The sequence below is a fragment of the Alosa pseudoharengus genome, unplaced genomic scaffold, assembly GCF_046254945.1.
Source record: "Alosa pseudoharengus isolate Yale_2024_CS ecotype anadromous, Long Island Sound unplaced genomic scaffold, YU_APseudo_1.1 YU_APseudo_1.1_scf_10, whole genome shotgun sequence".
In the NCBI taxonomy this organism is placed as follows: Eukaryota; Metazoa; Chordata; class Actinopteri; order Clupeiformes; family Clupeidae; genus Alosa; species Alosa pseudoharengus.
In genome coordinates, this window is record NW_027468565.1 from 3,942,148 (window position 1) to 3,961,817 (window position 19,670).

Here is a 19,670-nt window from a genome sequence, read left to right on the forward strand (position 1 = left end):
CCACAGTCGCAGGCGTCCTGGTGAAGGAGTGGTTCTACAGATTTGGCGTTCCTTCACGGATCCACTCGGACCAAGGACGTAACTTCGAAAGTGCCTTGATCTCACAACTCTGCACCCTCTACGGGGTCCAGAAGACTCACACTACCCCATACCATCCACAAGGGAATGGGCAGTGCGAACGATTTAATCGGACGTTACATGGCCTTCTGCAGACCCTACCACTCAGTAAGAAGGCTGATTGGCCAACCTACCTTCCTCAGGTCATCTTTTCATATAACACCACTACTCATCAGTCCACGGGTGAGTCTCCCTACCTGTTGATGTTTGGTCAGGAGCCACGACTGCCTGTTGACTTTCTGTTAGGCAGGGTTCCAGAGCCGGCTCAAGGCTCCATTGATGACTGGGTGCGAGAACATCGACGACGCCTTCAGACTGCCTTTGATGGGGCCAAGGGACGGTTGCAGGCAGCTGCCCGCCAGCGGAAGGAACGGAGCGACCAGCGGGTGACTGGAAGTGAACTTCAAGAGGGTGGCTTTGTGTACCTCCAAACTAAGGCTTTCCAGGGCCGAGCCAAGATTCAGGATACCTGGGGGCCTGTGAAGTACCAGATAGTTAAAGCCCCACCTCCGGGTGGTGTGGTGTATACAATCGCCCCAGTTCATGCTGAAGGCTACTTGGGCCCTGCCAAGACAGTCCATCGGATGCTACTAAGGCCTGTCCCCCCTAATCACCTGTATCCCCCTAGGTCAAATCCTGAACCATTAGAGGATCTTCCGGTTGACATTGAGGATACGGATGGTGATCTATGGCTTGTGCTCCCACCTCAGCCTGAAACCAGCACTACTGCAATGCCAAGCCAACAGTGTCCACTGCCGTGTCAGCCTGGATATGATGCACCCAGTACATCAGAAGCCTCCTCCCGCCAGGGAATGGTCTCTAATATTAACCTTCATGCCACAGAAGGCCCTCGTAAGAGTCAGCGACGGACCGCAGGAAAACACACCAATCCCCATCATCTACCAAGATCTATGCAGAATGGGGGGGGCAGTGGGGTTGCAGCATCTCAGTCAGTTGGGTCCAGTAACATGATCACTGCACTGTTTAGGCCCTGGAGATAGAAATATTGTATCGTCGGGACGCCGACATAAAGCGGGGGTAGATTGTAGCCAGGCACTACGCCCCCAATTGATTACATGGGCCGGCCCCATAATTTACATCACATGGCGTAAATCACTTCCTCATTTAGCCTAGGCCTTAAATCGCTATATGTAGCAGCATTTGGATGGTGCTGTGTTGCTCGGCTCTTTCGGAATATAATCCCCCCCCGGTCGCTGCAAGGAAGGTAAGCCAGGGTTTATTTTGGTGTCCAGCAGACGCTCGTATTAATGCCCCCTTAATTCACATTTATGCATTCACTCATTAGATTGCAGTTTTTGACGGTGAGCTCCCAGCGAACACTCGGCCACATTCCTCCCTTGTCCTAAGCCCCTCGGTCTGCTGATAAGGTGCGTTTTGATTCTTTGAATTTTGACTAGATGATTCAGTGTGTGTGTGTGCTAGTTTTAATATTATATTCTGGGAATGGTTAACAGGTGGGTTCTGCACTACGACTGGTCGAATTGGCACTCAGTTTAGCGTGGATGCAAGGTAATACCAGCATGTACTGTCATGGGTTGCATTGCGTATCTGTTGCTGTTCAAATGTAATGCTAATGCTACTCTGTTTGCCTTCAGGAAGAGCTACCTATTGCCATTGCTGTTTTGCCTTGTATTTTATTTATGATTTCTACAATTTGTTTTGTTTAAGTGTACTATATCTCACACACAGACGCGGCTGTCTGGGCTGGCTGATTGTGGGTGATCTGTCTCGTTACGCCTGCATGTCCGTGTTCTTTGAGGGGGGGGGGGGGAGTTTGTGTCTGCGTCTTGGATCATTTTATAGTTTGTTTTGTTTGTGACCAACTGTGTTTGTCTCGTAGATACAATTAAGCTGCATCAGCATCACCCTTATTGGCTGTATATCGCCACAGCTGGGGATCGGTCGGGCCCACTGGTGGTTGGGTACTCTTTGCTCCTCCTTATTGGTCACCTGCATGCTTAGTGTGTTTCCTTATAGCGTGTTTGTGTACACTCTTAACTGCGTGTTTGCACCACCCTTTGCTGTGAGTGTGGCTATCAGCGTGTGCGTGTGTGTGACTATTTTTGCACAGGTAAATTGGTGACTCTTCTGGGTGCTTTCCCTCCCTCCAGTGGCCCACCTGACATACTTTCCCAGCTGGTACAGTATTTCTTGTCCCTTTTTTTACACAAGATACATGCATATTTATATTGGACTGTAAACTGTTGTGATTGTGCTTGATTGTAAACTACCTATTTAATGAACTAAATTTAGTGACATCTAATAAAATACATATATATTTTACTAACTATTTCCCTTCCAGCAGTTGATTTGCTTCCAAGAACATTAATAAAACTTTGCATGAACTTGAGAATTGGGTCTCTGCTCTCTCTGTCCATATAAGAACTTGTGTTTTAAGGTGTTATAATTGAGTAGGGTACATTTCCCAGTTTCCCTCTGGGTGGCGTAGTCGGGTTCCTTTGCGTGACTTTGGACTCTTATGGGCCCTGGTCACAGTCACTATAAAATGGAAATACAAATTCTAAACTAGAAATTGTCATACATATCCAGCATAGCATTCAAACCTAATCTTTGTGCTGGACATGGAAACAACCTTTAATACTCGTATGGTGTAATTCTGAACTTTGACGTATCAGGGTAAGTAAATGACCACAACACTATGTCGCCGCAACATTACTTGCGTTACCAAGTGGCAAAGTTAGCAAAATTACCAAGCCACTGCGTTGCGGCAACGTAATTTGTTTACTTAATGGCAACATCCTGTAGGCAACGTTGTGGCAACGTAATTTGTTTACTTAATGGCAACTTCCTGTAGGCAACGTTGTGGCAACGTCACTTACACTACCAAGAGGCAACGTTATCAAAATTACCAAGCCACTACGTTGTGGCAACGTCATTTGTTTACTTAATGGCAACTTCCTGTAGGCAACGTTGTGGCAACGTCACTTACACTACCAAGAGGCAACGTTATTAAAATTACCAAGCCACTACGTCGTGGCAACGTAATTTGTTTACTTAATGGCAACTTCCTGCAGGCAACGTTGTGGCAATGTTGCCACAACGTTGCCAGAAAGTAATGTCGCCATGACCAAATGGCAACTTATAGGCAACGTTGCCATTTGGTCGTGTGTTAGCTGGGAGATCATTAAAATAGAGCTTACGGGCTGATTTGATTGATATTGTAAACCATACTTTATGCTACTCTACTTACATTCCATACGAAGACTGCAAAAAGAGGAGGTGCTCAGGAACTACATGATGCCACCACCAGGTAGGCTAGGCTATGTGTGATGATGGCCATGTCTGGCCCATATGTCAAACACAAGGACATCATGGAGAACTAGGGTTGCACGGCCTCCGAGGGCGCTGGTGAGTCTGGCGGTGGCGGGATCTGCGGCCGCCGGTTGCACCTCAGCCATACCAGAGAATGTCTGAGAACCAGAGAATGTCCGTAGACGGCTCTGGCCATACAGTCTATGGATGGAACAAAGATGAAGGAGCAACTGTAGCCACGAGGTGGCGTCCTCGAGGACTTCTGGTGGCAGAAATGTTTCCCCTATATTTTCTGGTTTTGCCTATTCCCAAACCCCAAGAACACACATACATCGAGAACCTTACCCGGAGAGTATTGGGTATGTTTTGCGGTATGATTGGAATAATCGTTTTTTTTCATATGAATTTTCCAAAATACAGTCTATTTCTCGCAAGAATCAGGAAGTGTTATGCCAACATTAAAAACTACAAGCTTCCGGTAGACTCTCCCACTCACAGAATGGAACGCTCCAAAGTCATTGAAAGCTAACTTTGGTTTGTTTGCAGTTTATACAGCAGAGATGGAGGACATAAGGGGTAAATGCCACATTTTTACATTACCAACTTTGAAATATCTTATCATATCAAATATGTCTGTTTGGAAATAAAAGGAAAGGAATTAGGGCGATAGGGCAGTCAGTGCAGGCTACGTGTGTTTGGTCATGGTTCCGGGTAGGTAGGTAGCAAGTGATGGTTATTTTAATTCGTCAACTTTAACTTGCAGCTCACTGAGCTATCGTAACACCCCCAATTATCGCCACTTTTGTTCAGAAATTCTAAAACAACGATGTTTTTTAACACTTCAAAATAACATTTACTAAAATTAACCTTACATTTTTCATAGTGTGTAGATTTGAACAAAATCTGGTTTGGTTCTTAACGGGAGCATTTACTGCCTGAAATATCCGATTTTGTTTACCACGCTTGGAGTTATAGTGCTGGCCTGATGGGTCGCCTATTTACACCGTTTCAACGGCACATGGACGGTTAGACCGAGAATTCTCGTCGTGAAATTAAAATTCCACTGGAGCTCCAAGCGGTTGTGTACACGCAGCCTTACAACACTGTTTACAGCTCTTCGAGTCACGGTAAAATGTCATTTTTGGTACATAGCGAATTTAGATACACTTATGGTGTGGGTGGTTGCGTTTATTTAGGAGTCCGCCGTCTTGGTTTGTATAGAAATTGATATTAAGTGACACATACACGTAAGACGGCGAAAATACGGGACCGACGGTAATAGGGGGAGTTACGATACAGATTAGGCAACTGAATTATGAAGTGTAATTTTCTAATAATGTTATACATGTCTGCCAGTTGACTGACAACGCAAGGGCTGATGTGTCTCGGCTTGATTTTGTTTGAAGCTTGACTGTGATACGGCAGCTTGTGCTATGACCTGTCAGTCTGTTTTACCGTATAGGCTACATTATGACACCTACTGTAGTCTAGTCAACTCAGAAGATGAGCTAGGATTTTTTGGAGAACTGTATCGTAATAGAGGCAATATCTCGAAAAAGACGTGTTCTGATAGCATCTTGGGGAATGTAATGGCATCTTAAATCACTTTATCTCTGGCACATTTAAAAACAACTGGAGTTGTCCCCAGTGATACAGATGAGGTATCCTACAATAAGTTGATGATTATAGGGATTTAGTTGGCCTATTAAAAGCAGAACTATAAGAAATCTGAAAATAAAAGCAGTAAATATGGGCCTTCTATTCTAGACCTACAGCAAAAGAACTAGGTCTAGGCCTATACATTTTTTCTACTTTTCAATCATTCATTCATCATTCATTCATTCAACCTATATTATTCTCAGAGGTTCATTGAGTGTAGTCCTCATTTTCAGTGAAGTTACTTGAGTGGTAGTTACAAAATCAGGAATGGCTTTTTTATGTTGTTGCCATTTTATTTGTCCATAGTCCATCTTAGGAACTGGCATGTTTTACATGGAAATATTGTATGCATTTATATAAGATGAACACATAATAACATAGTGAAGAAAGTTGAAATGATACAGTAAAACATTAGTAATTCAAACTTTTCCACAGCAGATAGACAGTGACAGTGAAAAAGTAGTGCAAAAGTAGAAGAGGAGGGATAGGAGAGTTTTTTTGTGAGAAACTACTTTTCTTATTAACTTCAAATACATTTTGATGGAAGATGGTAACGTGACACCTATTGTGTCCTTTAGGCATTAATGCACTATGCTGTTCTGTATTTCATGTCCAAAATTAGGCCAAAACTCCACAATGCTTCTTCATCTGTTTACAATTCAATCTAAACACATGTATTTGTTGACTTCTATTTATTTACTTTTCAGTATTTCCTTTGGCATGTGTGGTACAAAACTACGCCTGGGGAAAGGTTGGACTGGACAGTGAAGTGGCCAAACTGGTTGTTGGAGATGATCCTCAGGCTTTTATTAAACACGATCAACCATATGCTGAGGTTATACTATCTTGGTTAATTCTTAAAGGTTGTATCAGCGATTTCAGGCCCAAAAAAGGCCCAAACATAAATTATCACATTCATCTAATCTTTCCTAACGATCCGCTAGCTGCCTGCTCCATAAGCAGGCCGTCAAATCAACGCGTCTCTGTAGGCAGCCTAGGCTCCGAGATCTGTACACAAAAACAATTGTTACCAACTCAAAGGCAAAATAAAGTGTTCCAACATTGTTTGAACAGCAACAGAAGTGACGTCACCCCGCCATCGCTGATACAACCTTTAAAGGGGCACTATGCAGTTTTTGCTTAATTTACCTTAACTTAAAAGCTTCGAAGTCATTGAGATGATTATATGACTTTTTCCGGGTTGAATGGTGGCTGTCTTGCTTCACCATAATGTCTGTGAGTGGAAAAACCAGCCTTGCAGCTTCTGGCGAGCCACCGGCGTCAGAGTCAGAAAGTGTTGTGGGAGTCTCTGGTCTCGCAAGGCAATATATTGCTTTATGGCACTACACACATACACACTAGGCACCGGCTAGCTATAAGAACAAGGTAGCGATGGAGTTTCTCAGACATTAGTCAGGGCAGAGCCGGCGAAAAAGAAGCAGAAAGCGAGAAAACCGCTGTCAAGGAAGAACAGAGAAAGAGGAAATGGCAGACTGACCGAGCAAGGAGTGTTGTAAAATATCTACTCCGAAGCTGTAGGGGGAGCAGGCAAAAAGTGAGAAAACAGCGAAGAAATTGCCAAAACTGCATAGGGCCCCTTTAATTTATGTAATTGTTAGAAAATACTGTGGATATGAGCCAGTTTTAACAAGAGTGTCATTCTTGTTGTGTCCTACCTAACTAAATTCCATCTGTTGAATGAAAAGGAAATACTTTAAAAAAATCTATGTTTTTTTTGTAGTGGCATGGAAGAGTAATGATGCTGAAATTAGATTTTTGTTGGACTCTTGGACGTCTGATGTGTGTTTTAGCTCTGGATGGGTGCGCACTCTAAAGGGGATGCCTGCATCAAAGACAACAGGATACCACAGAGGACGCTTGGTCAGTGGATTGCAGAAAATCCAGCATGCTTAGGGTCAAAGGTCAAAAAGACCTTTCATGGTCAGCTGCCATTTCTTTTTAAAGTCCTGTCTGTGAAAACGGCATTATCAATTCAGGCCCACCCTAACAGAGTAAGTACAGAGGTTTACAGAAATCAGTGTAGCGATTTTTGTATTTTGTTGTAATACGAAATACACTGTTCTAGATTGTTCTAAAGTATTACTCTATTGCATATGCATGCTTTGTGGATATTGGTCCCGGTAAAAGATTGCTATTTGACCATACTGGTGAGGCAAATATAATCCTTTATCCTATATTGTTGGAATAACAACAACTGACCACCACCAACTCTTTGTTTAGGAGTTGGCTGTTCAGCTACATGCCAAGTTTCCCGAGCACTATCCTGACAACAACCATAAGCCTGAGATGGCGATAGCACTAACACAGTTTGAGGGTCTATGTGGCTTTAGGCCACTGGAGGAAATCTCAACTTTTCTGAAAAGTAAGTATGGCTACCTACACCTTGGAATCAAGTTTAAGGATGTTGCAAAAACGTAGAAAATGCTTAATAGATACACATATTTCAACCAGTTCACACGTTTTTCACATATTTTAACCAGTTCACACATTCAGTCGAACTAATCTGATTTCTCTGTGCAATTATGCAAAAACAAAATTGTGAGATTCAACTATTTTAGCACACTTTCTCGGTTATATTTCCATATGATGGAAGGATTACTTTTTTCGTGAACATTACATGAAACAGCCTATTAACAAATAATACCAATGGACTAATGTTTCAGACTTTCCAAATTCAACAGCCAAAACTAGACAGAGAAAGGAACATGCCGTTTATTTCATGTGAGAGTTGGAGGGAGGGGACAGAGAAAACAGTTCAAAACAGTTTGGGACCCTCCCAAGTGAGAGATGATGAAGCCAGATACAGTAGCAGGTCCTGATTAATGATTAATGTTCTTTAGGTAATTTATGCATAGGCTATCCCTAATTCTTTGTTAGTCTACACCTCTTATCTCTCTCTCTTTCTCTCTCGCCGTCCCGGTTAGACACACACAAGCATTCATAAGTTTGTATGTATGCTATCATGTAAATGACATTATGACAAATTTTTGCCTAAAAAATGAGCTAAACTAAAAATGTTCCCCAAAAAATGGTCTAATGTCTAATGGCCTACTGGATCAATACACCCCCCCCCCCCCCCCCCCCGAACAGTGCTCAGCTAAATGTAATACATTATAATCAGTTTGATATTAGTTGGGGTTGTCTTGTTTTCAGCTGTTCCAGAGTTTCATACTCTAATAGGAGATGAAGTCTCAGAGGAATTACAGAACAGTGCTGAGGACCCACACCGCGCTGCAAAGGCTTTAAAGATGTGCTTCACCAGAATGATGAATTGTGAGAAGAAAGTTTTTGTTGATCAGCTCAACATGCTGGTAAAAAGAATTACAGATGATGGTGAATATTTTTCCGCTTGTCTGAGCTATGTACTAGGATGCCAGCTGTGCTCCACCATTTGGGAAAATACACTTATTTTCCACCTCCCCTCGAGTTAAACAATTGAGTTTTACCTTTACCCAGTTCGACTCAGAGAACGGTTGGATGAACTGGGGAAAGGTAAAACTCAATTGTTTAACTCAAGGGGAGGTGAAAAATGAGTGTATTTCCCCAAATGGTGGAATATCCCTTTAACACTGCAGCATTAACCTGTTTGTTTTGATACTCATGATGATACTCAATTTTATATGACTTTAGTTGTAGTTGATACAGAATGCTAGGATCTCAATAGCTTATGTTATGTTTGTCAGTGGTCAATGTTTTATATATATTATTTCTTTTTTTAGTAAGAACAGATTTAACATGTGAAGTGATTTTTTTTTCCCCATTTGTAGAAGAAACAGGTAAAGATACATCAGGAAGTCATGGGAAGCTTTTGCTGCGACTAAATGCTCAGTACCCAGGAGATATAGGATGCTTCTCCATCTACTTTCTCAACCATATCATTCTGGAGCCGGGTCAAGCCATGTTCCTGGGGGCCAGTGAGCCACATGCTTACTTAAGTGGAGGTCTGTATTTAATAATAGTCCTGTGATGTCAGTTGTTTAACATGGATATCAGATCCAGAACGAAATGAAGAGGAGCAAACTAAAAAAAAAACCTTGGTGAAAGCCATTAGAAAAAACCTGAAGCGTTTGTGCTACAGAATAGAACAGTGTTAATCTGAGAGGTATACAATGAACCATGATTGGTATGATTACCATGCCAACTGTGCATAGATTGTGTCAGCAGTCATTACGACCATTCTTGGTGCAATTGATTGAAGGAAAGCCAAATTGATACCAAATAGGTGTGTAACTGAATGGATTAAATAAACTAGTTCTCTTCTCTTCTACCAGACTGCATTGAGTGCATGGCCTGTTCGGATAATACAGTGCGTGCTGGATTAACCCCTAAATACATTGATGTCAACACACTGTGTGAGATGCTCAACTACACCCCTGGTCCAGCCGACTCTAAGATTTTCCCCTGTACGCAATACTGCTCCGATCCCTTTGTCCACCTCTATGATCCGGCTGTTCCTGACTTCTCCGTTATGAGGATTGAGGTAAGTAGACCATTGTTGCGAAATTGAATAGAGAAGAGCCTCTAATCACTTTGATTTTCAGTATAACAGGACAAATATGTTAGCCTGGCCGTATCCACATAGTATCTCCACTCATTTGCATTTCACTGAGATACTATTCTGCCTGCTCAGAATGCGTTTACGTTTCCCTCAGCCACCAGTGTGGAGAACCAAGATTCAAGAGATTTTATTAACCATTTGTACATGCAGATACTATAGGATAGGAATTTAGGCATAGGAAGTTTTGTGCAAAGCTCTTAGAGACAGGGTTGGGTGTGACACTGTGCCAACGGGCCCTATACCCTTGTCGTTTACTGTGGCACTTTCCCTTAACCTATTATATAAGCGCGTTCTAAATGCATTGTTTTCGTTACAATTTTCTCACATGGTGCGCCTTCCCCACATTCAAGGCGTAGCCTAAAACTTAGTGGGGGTCTGGGGTGTCACTCCCATGAACATTTTGTAAATACTGTTAACTAAATGCGCAATTTCTGCACACTTTCAGTCAGAGACTAGGACCTACACTATGCCTAAAACACACATGCATGATCTGTACATTGAAGGCCTACAGTACATGCTGGTGGTTTGGATGAGAGGGGTCTTGGTGTGGTAGCTCGGTAGCCCAGAGCCAGGAGGTTTGACCGCTGCATCTGGGATGATCTATCTCAGCCACGCAGGCGGCAGGTCATGTCTCTATGCACTTCTAGTAGCAAAAGCCTGCACACTCTACTCCGGAGCAGTCGTAGCTTAAGATTACGGGAGAGATCATGGTCGATAGGATCATCCTCCGACTTTGGCAGTTGATAATGTCGTAAAGTTACAGTCCGGCACAGCCCACCAGCCTGTCACCTAAGTATGGACAAGTAGCCTGTTGATTGAATGTCCAGATGAGTCCTCCGTTGCCTCTCACATCTCACTCTTGCCTTCACGCCAGCTCCTGTACCTCTTCTTTCTCCGTAGCTCTGCAGGTATTTGATGGGAAAAGCACTCACATGAGCCTCATAGACAGTAAAAGAAATGGACGAATAGACTCCGTTGTTTTCAATGGGAGGGGCACTGACACAAATGTAACAGTTTTTCAGTTGCCCTCCCATCGTACTGCGCAGACTCGAACTTAACTTTGTGACGTTAGCCATCGAACTGAATCTTGTGTCTGATAGATGGTTTACACAGAAATTCTTCTCACACTTCCTTCGCCATCAAAGTTAAACATGTATTTATTTATTATTATTATTAACATCATCATCATCATCAAGCCTTGTTCATGTTGAAACTACCAGACATGATCATCTTCAAACACGTCTGGAAAAATCCGCATATACAGAGTTTTAGACCATGCCTTAGGCTAACCAGCTACAGTACGACGTGACTCATAGTCATACAACAGATCATTTTGAGTAAAAAAACGGAAACGGAGTGAAAGAACTACTATCCCATGAGCCTTTTCAAACTTACACATTTCGAACATTTGCAGCCTAACGATAGTTTAACATGCTTCTATTTTAATGTTAAAAAGAAGATGACTAACTTCCTACCGTTTCCATTGAGTAAATTCAACTTTCATGATGAGAAAACAGTTTTATCGGACGGCTTCACATTCTGACAGCCTTGGTATCCATCTTGATTCCAGGGAGTAATGAGACAATAGGCGCGGGAACAGTGCCATAATTTAGTTTCGAAATCAAAAGTGTCTGTGGTAAATGGCAGTAGTAGGCTAATGCCTGCAAACATAAGAAAATTGGTCCCTTTATATGGCTCTGGTATCTTCAATATCATTAATCACTTCAGGAAATACCAATTTGGTCCCGGTCAGGAAAGGGTCAATTAGGTGTCTTTTAGATTTGTAATGAAAATAAAAAAGTAGCTCATTATAGCTCGGCACATCCGATTTTGCCATAAGTCATAAGTACAGAATTTGTGTTGTGTTGTCTTGTGTTGTTAATTTGCAATGTGTCTGAAACTCTTTTACATTGTACATTTATTCTGATCCATAGTACCAGTACTGGTATAAGTGTGACTTAAAAACATAATACACTGTGTTAGTAAATTAATTGTAATAATAAGGATGATTGTGATGACAACAATGCCATGGCTTGATGGCAAGCTTTAAAAAACAAAGTCAAACATGTCACTTTGTTAATGAACAGATCCCAACTGCTGTAAAGGAATACACAATTAACCCAGTGGACAGTGCTGGCATCCTGCTTGTGGTCAGTGGTGAGGCAACTGCTGCTGCTCCCTCTTCCTTTTCTGATTTGATCTTGAGAAGAGGCTCTGTCATTTTCATCTCGGCCAATGAGGGTGTCTCTCTGCGTGTGACTTCGACATGTGGGATGACAATGTACCGTGCATGCTGCCTATTATAGCAAACTTGAACCTTCAGTACTTTTCTGAATTAAAATTTAGATTTCCATGTCTTACGGCATATGGGTCACCATGATTAATGTTTTCAGCTGATAATTCAATGATATATACACTACTCACAAAAAGTTAGGAATATCTGGCTTTCGGGTGAAATTTAATGTTTCAGTACAGAAAGTACTGAAACATTGGACTGTTGGACATGCACATTCAAAAGTCTAGAGAAGGTCACATTAAGTTCAACTGTAAAGGTTATAGTGGATTTTAGGTTCATCCTGAATTTTCACCCGAAAGCCGAATATCCCTGACTTTTTGTGAGTAGTGTATAATTGATGTCTGTGAAAAGTATACATTTCTTGAAGGTAGACTATGCAGGTTTAGGTATTTTTGGCAGCTGTAGAGCTCCCTCTAGAGTCGCGATATATTTATATTTTACTCTGCTGTTGTAAATAGCAAACGTCTCGTGACTATGCACAATGAAAATGCTTTTGTTGTGGAGGTGAAGGATTAACAACAGGCAAAAACTATCCCCAAAGAGCTATATCTACTGACAAGGTAATGTTTCACAATTCTCGCAAGATTTTTTTGGGCCACCGCTCTTGAAGATGTATGGCTGGTTTTCTCGGTAGCGACTCGCTATCTCTATGCTGTAGGCCTATCTATGCTAGGTGAACGATTTGCCTATTACAAATTCGTTTACCATCAAATTGGCTTCGTAAAGGTTATATTAAGGTGAAAATCTTGCATAGTGTACCTTTTAAGTATTGTGAATCTTTAGCCACTTTCCTGAACAGAGTTCTTAGCACTGCCTTGTAAGTGGTTGTGGTTGAATCTGACACATAACATCTATGCATGTCTACATAAATTGAGCAGAATTTTAGCATTGTTTATATTTATGATCCAGAATGTACTTCTTTCCTGTGAATCAACACATGCAGTGTCTTTATATTGTATATGTGAAATTGAAGGAATGTTAATTTTTTTGATCACTTTCTTTCTTTGTTGGTTATTTGAGGCACAGATTCCGGTTATGGTTATGGAATTTAGTAGACGCGTTGTCCAAAGTGATTTAAAAATGGACAGTAAACAGTTTTAAAAAGTTGGTAATATGATGAACATAAGACCAGTAAACCTTATTCATAGAATGGCAGGGTTATTCCGTATTAGTAGCAGTGATCAGTGAAATCTGTGACCATTGATTAGTGCATCAATGCTCATCACAGTGGTGTCCATCATGTGCAATGTTCTATCCAATTAGAAGACTTCAGTTAGTGCAGTGTTTGTCAACCTTTTTTGAGCCACGGTAATTTTTTTACACAAAAAAAAAATCCCACGACACACCACCAACCAAAAATGTAACACAATTACACACTGTAGCCTAATACAGCAAAAATAATTACAAATTCGTCTCCATTTGTTTACAATTCAGTTCAGAGTCTGCATTTTTTCCTTTTCAAGTAGGCTAGGCCTTTCCACATTTTATGTTTCAGACTCATCTTAAAATGGATTCAATTATTTTTTTCTCATCAATCTACACACAATACTCCAACACTCCACAAAAAACAGGTGTTTGGGGTGTTTTGTAAATGTATAAAAAATAAAAGACTGAAATATTCCATTTACATAAGTATTCAGATCCTTTGTTATGACGCTTGTAATTGAGCTCTGGTGTATCCTACTTCTATCAATGGTCCTTGAGATGCTTCTACAACTTGATTGGAGTCCACCTGTGCTTAAATTAATTCACTGAACAGGAAAGGCACACATCTCTATATACTGTAAGGTCTCACAGTTGATGGTGTATGTCAGAGTGAAAACCAAGCCACGAGGTTGAGAGAATTGTCCGTAGACCTGCGAGACAGGTTTGTGTGAAGACACAGATCTGGGGAATGATACAAGAATGTCTGCAGCATTGAAAGTGCCCAAGAGCACTGTAGCCTCCATCATTCTCAAATTGAAAAGTTTGGAACAACCAACAGTCTTCCACAGATCTGGCTGCTCAGCCAAACTGAGTAATCCAGGACGAAGGGCCTTGGTCAGACAGGAAACCAAGGACCCAATGGTCACTATGAATGACATCCAGAGTTCCTTTGAGAGGATGAGAGAAGCGTAAAGAAGGACAAACATCAGTGCATCACTCCACCAATCAGGCTTTTATGGTAGAGTGCCCAGACGGAAGCCATTTTTTGCCGGGAGTTTCTCAAAAAGCACCTGAATGACTCTCAGACCATGAGAAGTAAAATCATCTGGTCTGATGAAACGAAGACTGAACTATTTGGCCACAATTCCCAACAGTGTGTGTGGAAGAAACCAGGCACTGAGCTATACTGATGTTTGTCCTTTACGCTTCTCTCATCCTCTCAAAGGAACTCTGGATCTCATTCATACTGTTTATCCCACAGAAAGTGTGCCCTCCCCTATCATTTTAGATTTCATTTTATAATCTATGGGGTTTTGCTTGTGACATGTAGCAGGGGTAATTATGCTTCCCTGAATTTCCCCATCCTTTCTACAGTACAGTGTACAAGTTCTAGTTTGTGCATTTTCCCACACCTCTGAGGTACAGTAGGTAGCAGGGGGTGTGGCATGGGTGTGGCAGGAATAGTTTCCCACGGGACCCCTTAAGTTTTGATGTAGCCCCCTCCTCTGCCTCTTTTGCAACTGTCCCACGGCAGAGGAGTTGTGATGCGCCTGGCTCACTCCATGCCTGATTATTTTCTTTCTTTTGTCATCTCAGAGAGCAATAAATATCAAAGCAACGGTCGGTTGTGGCGTCCATCATTCTTCCACTATACACAACGCAGTGATCGAGGGAGGGGAGAGACGACCTCCGTTACACATGCAAACAATTTGTGTGTAGGCAGTTTAAAGAAAAAAGTACATGAGAAACGTTCATTAGGACAAAACCAACATTTGAAACTACAGAAGTAAAGAATATGTTTAATATGAACCCACTACTGATACTGATATTTGGATAACACAGCATTGGATATAACTAAAACAAATAAAAACTAATCAAATGTAGTGACACTTCTCAGTCATTCTACATAAAGGCAGATGGTAATTTTATTAAAATAGGAAATCTTTAGATTTACACAATAAAAGTCAATAAAATATAAATTAAATTTCAGGAATATGCTGCCAATACGTGTAGCTTTCTGAAGCAGCAGTAAAAGCATGAGAAAATGTGTATGGTGTGGCAGAGCTTAGTGATTTAAATGTTCTAATGCTATACATTGTTATCATACACCCAAATCCACAATGGATTTCAATTCATTTATCTGGGATTTTCTTCTGCACTGGAGATTAAATTGCTATGAAGCTAGAGGAGCAAAGTTCAATATGATAGTGCACTTTTTTAATTTTTATATCATTTATAGAGGCAGCATCACAGAAACAGGTTTCTCATGGGATCAGAGAACAGAATGAAACCTTACAGCTGAAGTATGATTTCAGTAGTTAAAGATAGTAACAACAGGGTAGCCCTAGTCATCTGGTTCAGTTACACACTGTTCCACAATTTCCCGCAGGTTAGGGTTTTCCATTGCAGCAGCAACCCTCTCTTTGTCATTGATTTGTTTGTTAACTGCAGTGGAACAAAAGTTAAATTCCATTACAAACATGACTGAGATTTATAGACAGAATTTCTCATCAAGATATTTTGGGTATTGTTATTAAGTTAATATTTAAATAATAAAAAAACTTGAGTGCTTACTGTCTTCCTCAGTTGTATGTGTTCCTTCAGAAATATAAATTTCCAACTGTAAACAAATACATAAATACCATAATACATGTAGGATTAGATTAGGATGGGATCTGTAACCAACACTTGCCCTAGGCGTAATACAGATGGGTAACTGGTACACTAGATATTTTCGCTGTAATTAAATGGAAACAAATGAAAAGTGCTTACCTTGTGTTTAAATGGTAGGCATCGTTGTAATTTGACTTGAAGACAGAGGCCTACAAGTGAGTGATAGAGAGAAAAACCATTAGCTTCATCTACAGAATCTGTCATATCTCGATCATGTAAAACAAACCAAGTTAGTTTTTTAGTTGAAAATGTTGTTAAATGTCCTTTGTATCAATGAAAAACTATTGACTCTTGAACCATATATCCTGACAAAACAACAGTCAGCTAACTACAGAGTGGAGGAAAATGTATGACAAGCATATTTGTGCCTGCAAGTAATACAAAACATCTGAATTTCAGATTCAGTGTTATTACAATGATGCTGAGTAGGTATGGGGGTAGAATTGTCTAATAAAGATCTGTACATACTCGAAGAGGTATGCACAAATATATGTGTATTTGTAAATACCAATACACAAATATATAAAGTAATTTGTACAAATATGCGTGTATTTGTAAATATATTTTTGACATCTACAAATAAATATGTTTGGTTTTGTGTGTGGGAGGCTTTGGATTCTGCATTTGTGGATCGCATTTGTGGATTTGTGAATCGCATATGTGGATTTGTGGATGACGTAATTTTGAGACATTCCTATCGCACAGCGATCCCTCCCCCAAACATTCTAAATCAATTGTATGCACCATTTCTATGTAGTGTATGCACCATTGCTATGTAGCATAATAATGCTACTGAATACACCATTTGAAAACTTGGACCCCATACATGACAACCTTTTTCATGTACAATCTGTATAGTGCTTTAAATTGTCAGATTAATCTTACTATGTCTCAATTCATTTGTATCAAAAATGCCCTCCTCCACCTTTGGTGCTTCCCTACCTTCTAGCTGCAGTGTGTATCCTTAGCAATAAGTAGATGCAGCATATTGGGTACTGAAATATTCACAGGTATCCATAGAAATAGAATTTTCATGTTGTTTTATCCAATATTAGTTGTGCAGATGTATAGTCCATCTTATACACACCCATTGAACCAACAAAGAATATGCAAAAAAAGAGACTTTTGTGTAACTATTCCATATTTTGTGTAGTCCAATAGTCCAAATAGTCTACAAGAAACCTCAGAGTGTTTCCTTTCATTTGAGACCAGGATTATGCTTCTATACCAAGAGGTTGACACACAGTAAGGCTTTTATTGTCAGTATACATTTTGCGTAACCAAAAGTCCTATGGGGACTTTCCATAGGGCATTTTACAAAACGCATGAGCTTACCGTGCCAAACAATAGTCTAAAGTACTCATTTTTCATTCTATATTGATCTACTTTTGCACACAGTTTCACAAGACCTGGTGCTAGGTCATAAGTCATAGCAAGTGACCTAGAGGCTGAAATGTGGTCAGTTCAGAGATGCTTGTTAGCCGGCAGAAAGAAAAAACTATATTCTAGCCTCTGTAACTCAGTACTTCATTGTTCCCTAAGAAACTACAGGGTCTAAGCTTTCTGAAGAGGTCAAGCATTTGATGGTTGGCCAAAAGAGGGAACAGTGCCCTCTGAAGTAGGCACAGTGCAATTTTGGGGGGAAAAGACAAAATAAATTCCTGTTATTAAATAAGTTAATTAAAATAATGAGGAAAATCCAACTTTTAAGGATACCAATTTTCTTTGTGAAGGAATAATGTATTGTAAATAAATAAATGTTCTTCCTTAAAATACAGGGGGCATAAGTATACAAACCCCTATGTTAAATTCTCATAGAGGCAGGCATATTTTCATTTTTCATTTCATTTTTAAAGGCCAGTTATTTCATGGATCCAGGGTAGCCTACTATGCATCCTGATAAAGTTCCCTTGGCCTTTGGAATTAAAATAGCCCCACATCATCACATACCTTTCACCATACCTAGAGATTGGCATGGGGTACCAATGCAAGATCATCTCTCAATGCAAATCAAACCAGCTATTAGGCTAACTGAAATAAAACCATGCCAATCTCTAGGTATTCAACAGGGTATTCAACATTATTTATTCTACACAACACTACATACCTATCAATGTTGCCAGAGAACAGTGGGGTACTGTAGGAGAGAATTTGATGATAATGAGGTATTCATCATCTCCAAGTTCATGAACGTCAACGCATTTCTCAGAAACAACGTCTAGCTCTTCCAGAGTGTTGGGTTTCTCTGGATCTCGAATAGTACGGATAACATCTAAGAAAAGATAAGAGATTAGTTGAATTACAGGCATATCCAATATGTTGAATATGTCAGTGTGGACTCAAAAAAACTCAGATGTCTCTCCGCAGTCCTGCCTCAGGCCTGTATACGAAGTGTTAAAATGGGAAACAAATAGTGGCTTGTTTATGCTTTAAACATTTCAAGCCCACTTGTTGCTTCGGAGGCATGGAGGGGAGGGGTCATTTGATTAGCTGTTGAGTTGAGTATTGTGCAGTGCAAACTATTTGTTTACTTTTGCACTTTTTATCCAACATATTTCCGCTTCAGCGTAAGTGCTCTTTACGCTTATTGACAGCTGTTAAAGGGCCTTTAACAGTCAGAAGTAGCCTAGGTTAGGCCTACCCTCATGGCCAAAAAAAATTTATTCGAAGAAAATATTTAGGATAGAAAGTGCAAAGGTGATTTCAGATTTCACATTGTACAATGGTGAGTCTGAGAGATAAAGCATATACAATCTGAAAGATTGACAGCATGTCAGCTATGGACGGAACAGGTCACTGCGATAAACTTATTTTCTCGATATCCATTCGATCAATTTGGCTTATCAGTGCATTCGTCTTTACATAATCGTATATCAATTGAAATGGTTTATAGCAGGTATAAATTACGTAAGCTATGTGATTATGATTAGGAGTTCAAGTTTCCAGGACTGACTGGAAGTCCATGAACACCGATATTGTAGGATAGTGTGACATTGTAGCTAGCAGCCTATCACCCATCGGACAACACACCGACAACACAGTTATCGGGTGACTATCCTAGCCAGAAACAATAAGCCTACATTAACATGCCAAGGGGATGAACCATGTTCACCTTTGCACTTTACTTTATATTATCTGAGACGCCGACAGGCCTAACGTTAAGCTTTTATTCGAATCGATTGGGAGCTACATAACATGTATTTGAGTTTTAACCTAGCAAGCAACCTTCGATAGCATAAACAACTTTAATGGTCATTTTACCATAAACTTCTAATGCCTTTTCTTCCATATTTTTGGTCCCAGATACATTCTTCACAGACAAGCCGGAGAACTGCAATAGCTTGCTAACTGTCGCCGTAAGACCTGTTACAATTTCCATTTTTCAAATACCGCCATACTCAAACAGCTATGATACCTGTGTCCTGGTCCTTCTGCGTACTAGACCTAGCTGTCCAAGATGGCCACCGGATATTCTACCAAAATAAAAGTGCTATCTTCAACTAGGTTATTTCAGAGCCCTTATTAGACATTCTCTGGTCATTTCCATGGTAGTTTCACGATTAGTGTTGATCTAGACATTTTCTGCACACGTCTGTGTAGGCCTACCTCAAAATATGTGATTGTTGGATAACTGTATGATGTTATTTATGACTAGACTTAGGAGCACCTTGAGAATCAGAAAAAAGAAGCACAGTAGTAGGGTAGGCTATAACACTATAATTTTAATGGAAATGGTGGGTATTTCAAGCAGAGGAAATATTGCATGGTAGACATGTGCATCAACCCAAGTAACAGCCTACCAAAAACATGTTATAGGCTATCATACTAAAAGATCTTCATATTTTTTATAGGCCTATCATAATAACTGCTAGTTGCGAATCTTGACCACTAAAGTTTTCTATCTAA

At 40.5% G+C, this 19,670-nt stretch overlaps 2 protein-coding genes across 5 annotated transcripts; one reads left to right on the plus strand and one right to left on the minus strand.

Moving 5' to 3' along the window:
• Positions 1–3,828: 3,828 nt before the first annotated feature.
• LOC143142320 (mannose-6-phosphate isomerase-like) lies at positions 3,829–13,577 on the plus strand. Of its 4 annotated transcripts, none has more exons than XM_076303136.1 (8): positions 3,829–3,987; positions 5,778–5,905; positions 6,882–7,082; positions 7,312–7,453; positions 8,245–8,424; positions 8,859–9,032; positions 9,363–9,571; positions 11,737–13,577. In XM_076303136.1, exons 1-8 carry the CDS (start codon positions 3,972–3,974, stop codon positions 11,953–11,955), a joined length of 1,269 nt encoding a protein of 422 aa, XP_076159251.1. In that variant the 5' UTR covers positions 3,829–3,971; the 3' UTR covers positions 11,956–13,577. The 4 variants fall into 4 exon arrangements, with proteins under 4 accessions (XP_076159251.1, XP_076159276.1, XP_076159266.1 ...); XM_076303161.1 differs by lacking the exon at positions 3,829–3,987 and adding an exon at positions 4,445–4,538; XM_076303151.1 differs by lacking the exon at positions 3,829–3,987 and having other exon boundaries at positions 5,807–6,625; positions 6,812–7,082.
• A 1,297-nt stretch (positions 13,578–14,874) lies between these two features.
• LOC143142339 (cytosolic iron-sulfur assembly component 2A-like) lies at positions 14,875–19,215 on the minus strand. Its single transcript, XM_076303174.1, has 5 exons — positions 19,026–19,215; positions 17,872–18,036; positions 15,864–15,913; positions 15,666–15,711; positions 14,875–15,536 (listed from the first exon to the last, which is right to left on the minus strand). Exons 1-5 carry the CDS (start codon positions 19,141–19,143, stop codon positions 15,436–15,438), a joined length of 480 nt encoding a protein of 159 aa, XP_076159289.1. The 5' UTR covers positions 19,144–19,215; the 3' UTR covers positions 14,875–15,435.
• Positions 19,216–19,670: the final 455 nt, after the last annotated feature.

What these genes read in the sequence shown, in the direction of transcription:
- LOC143142320 (XM_076303136.1), top strand. An exon ending in ACATGCTTACTTAAGTGGAG is followed by an intron (nt 9,033 to 9,362) that starts GTCTGTATTTAA and finishes CTCTTCTACCAG; the next exon opens with ACTGCATTGAGTGCATGGCC. An exon ending in TCTCCGTTATGAGGATTGAG is followed by an intron (nt 9,572 to 11,736) that starts GTAAGTAGACCA and finishes GTTAATGAACAG; the next exon opens with ATCCCAACTGCTGTAAAGGA.
- LOC143142339 (XM_076303174.1), bottom strand. Translation starts at nt 19,143, where the DNA reads ATGGAAATTGTAACAGGTCTTACGGCGACAGTTAGCAAGCTATTGCAG. An exon ending in TTCTCTGGCAACATTGATAG is followed by an intron (nt 15,914 to 17,871) that starts GTATGTAGTGTT and finishes ACTCACTTGTAG; the next exon opens with GCCTCTGTCTTCAAGTCAAA. An exon ending in GCCTACCATTTAAACACAAG is followed by an intron (nt 15,712 to 15,863) that starts GTAAGCACTTTT and finishes ATTTGTTTACAG; the next exon opens with TTGGAAATTTATATTTCTGA.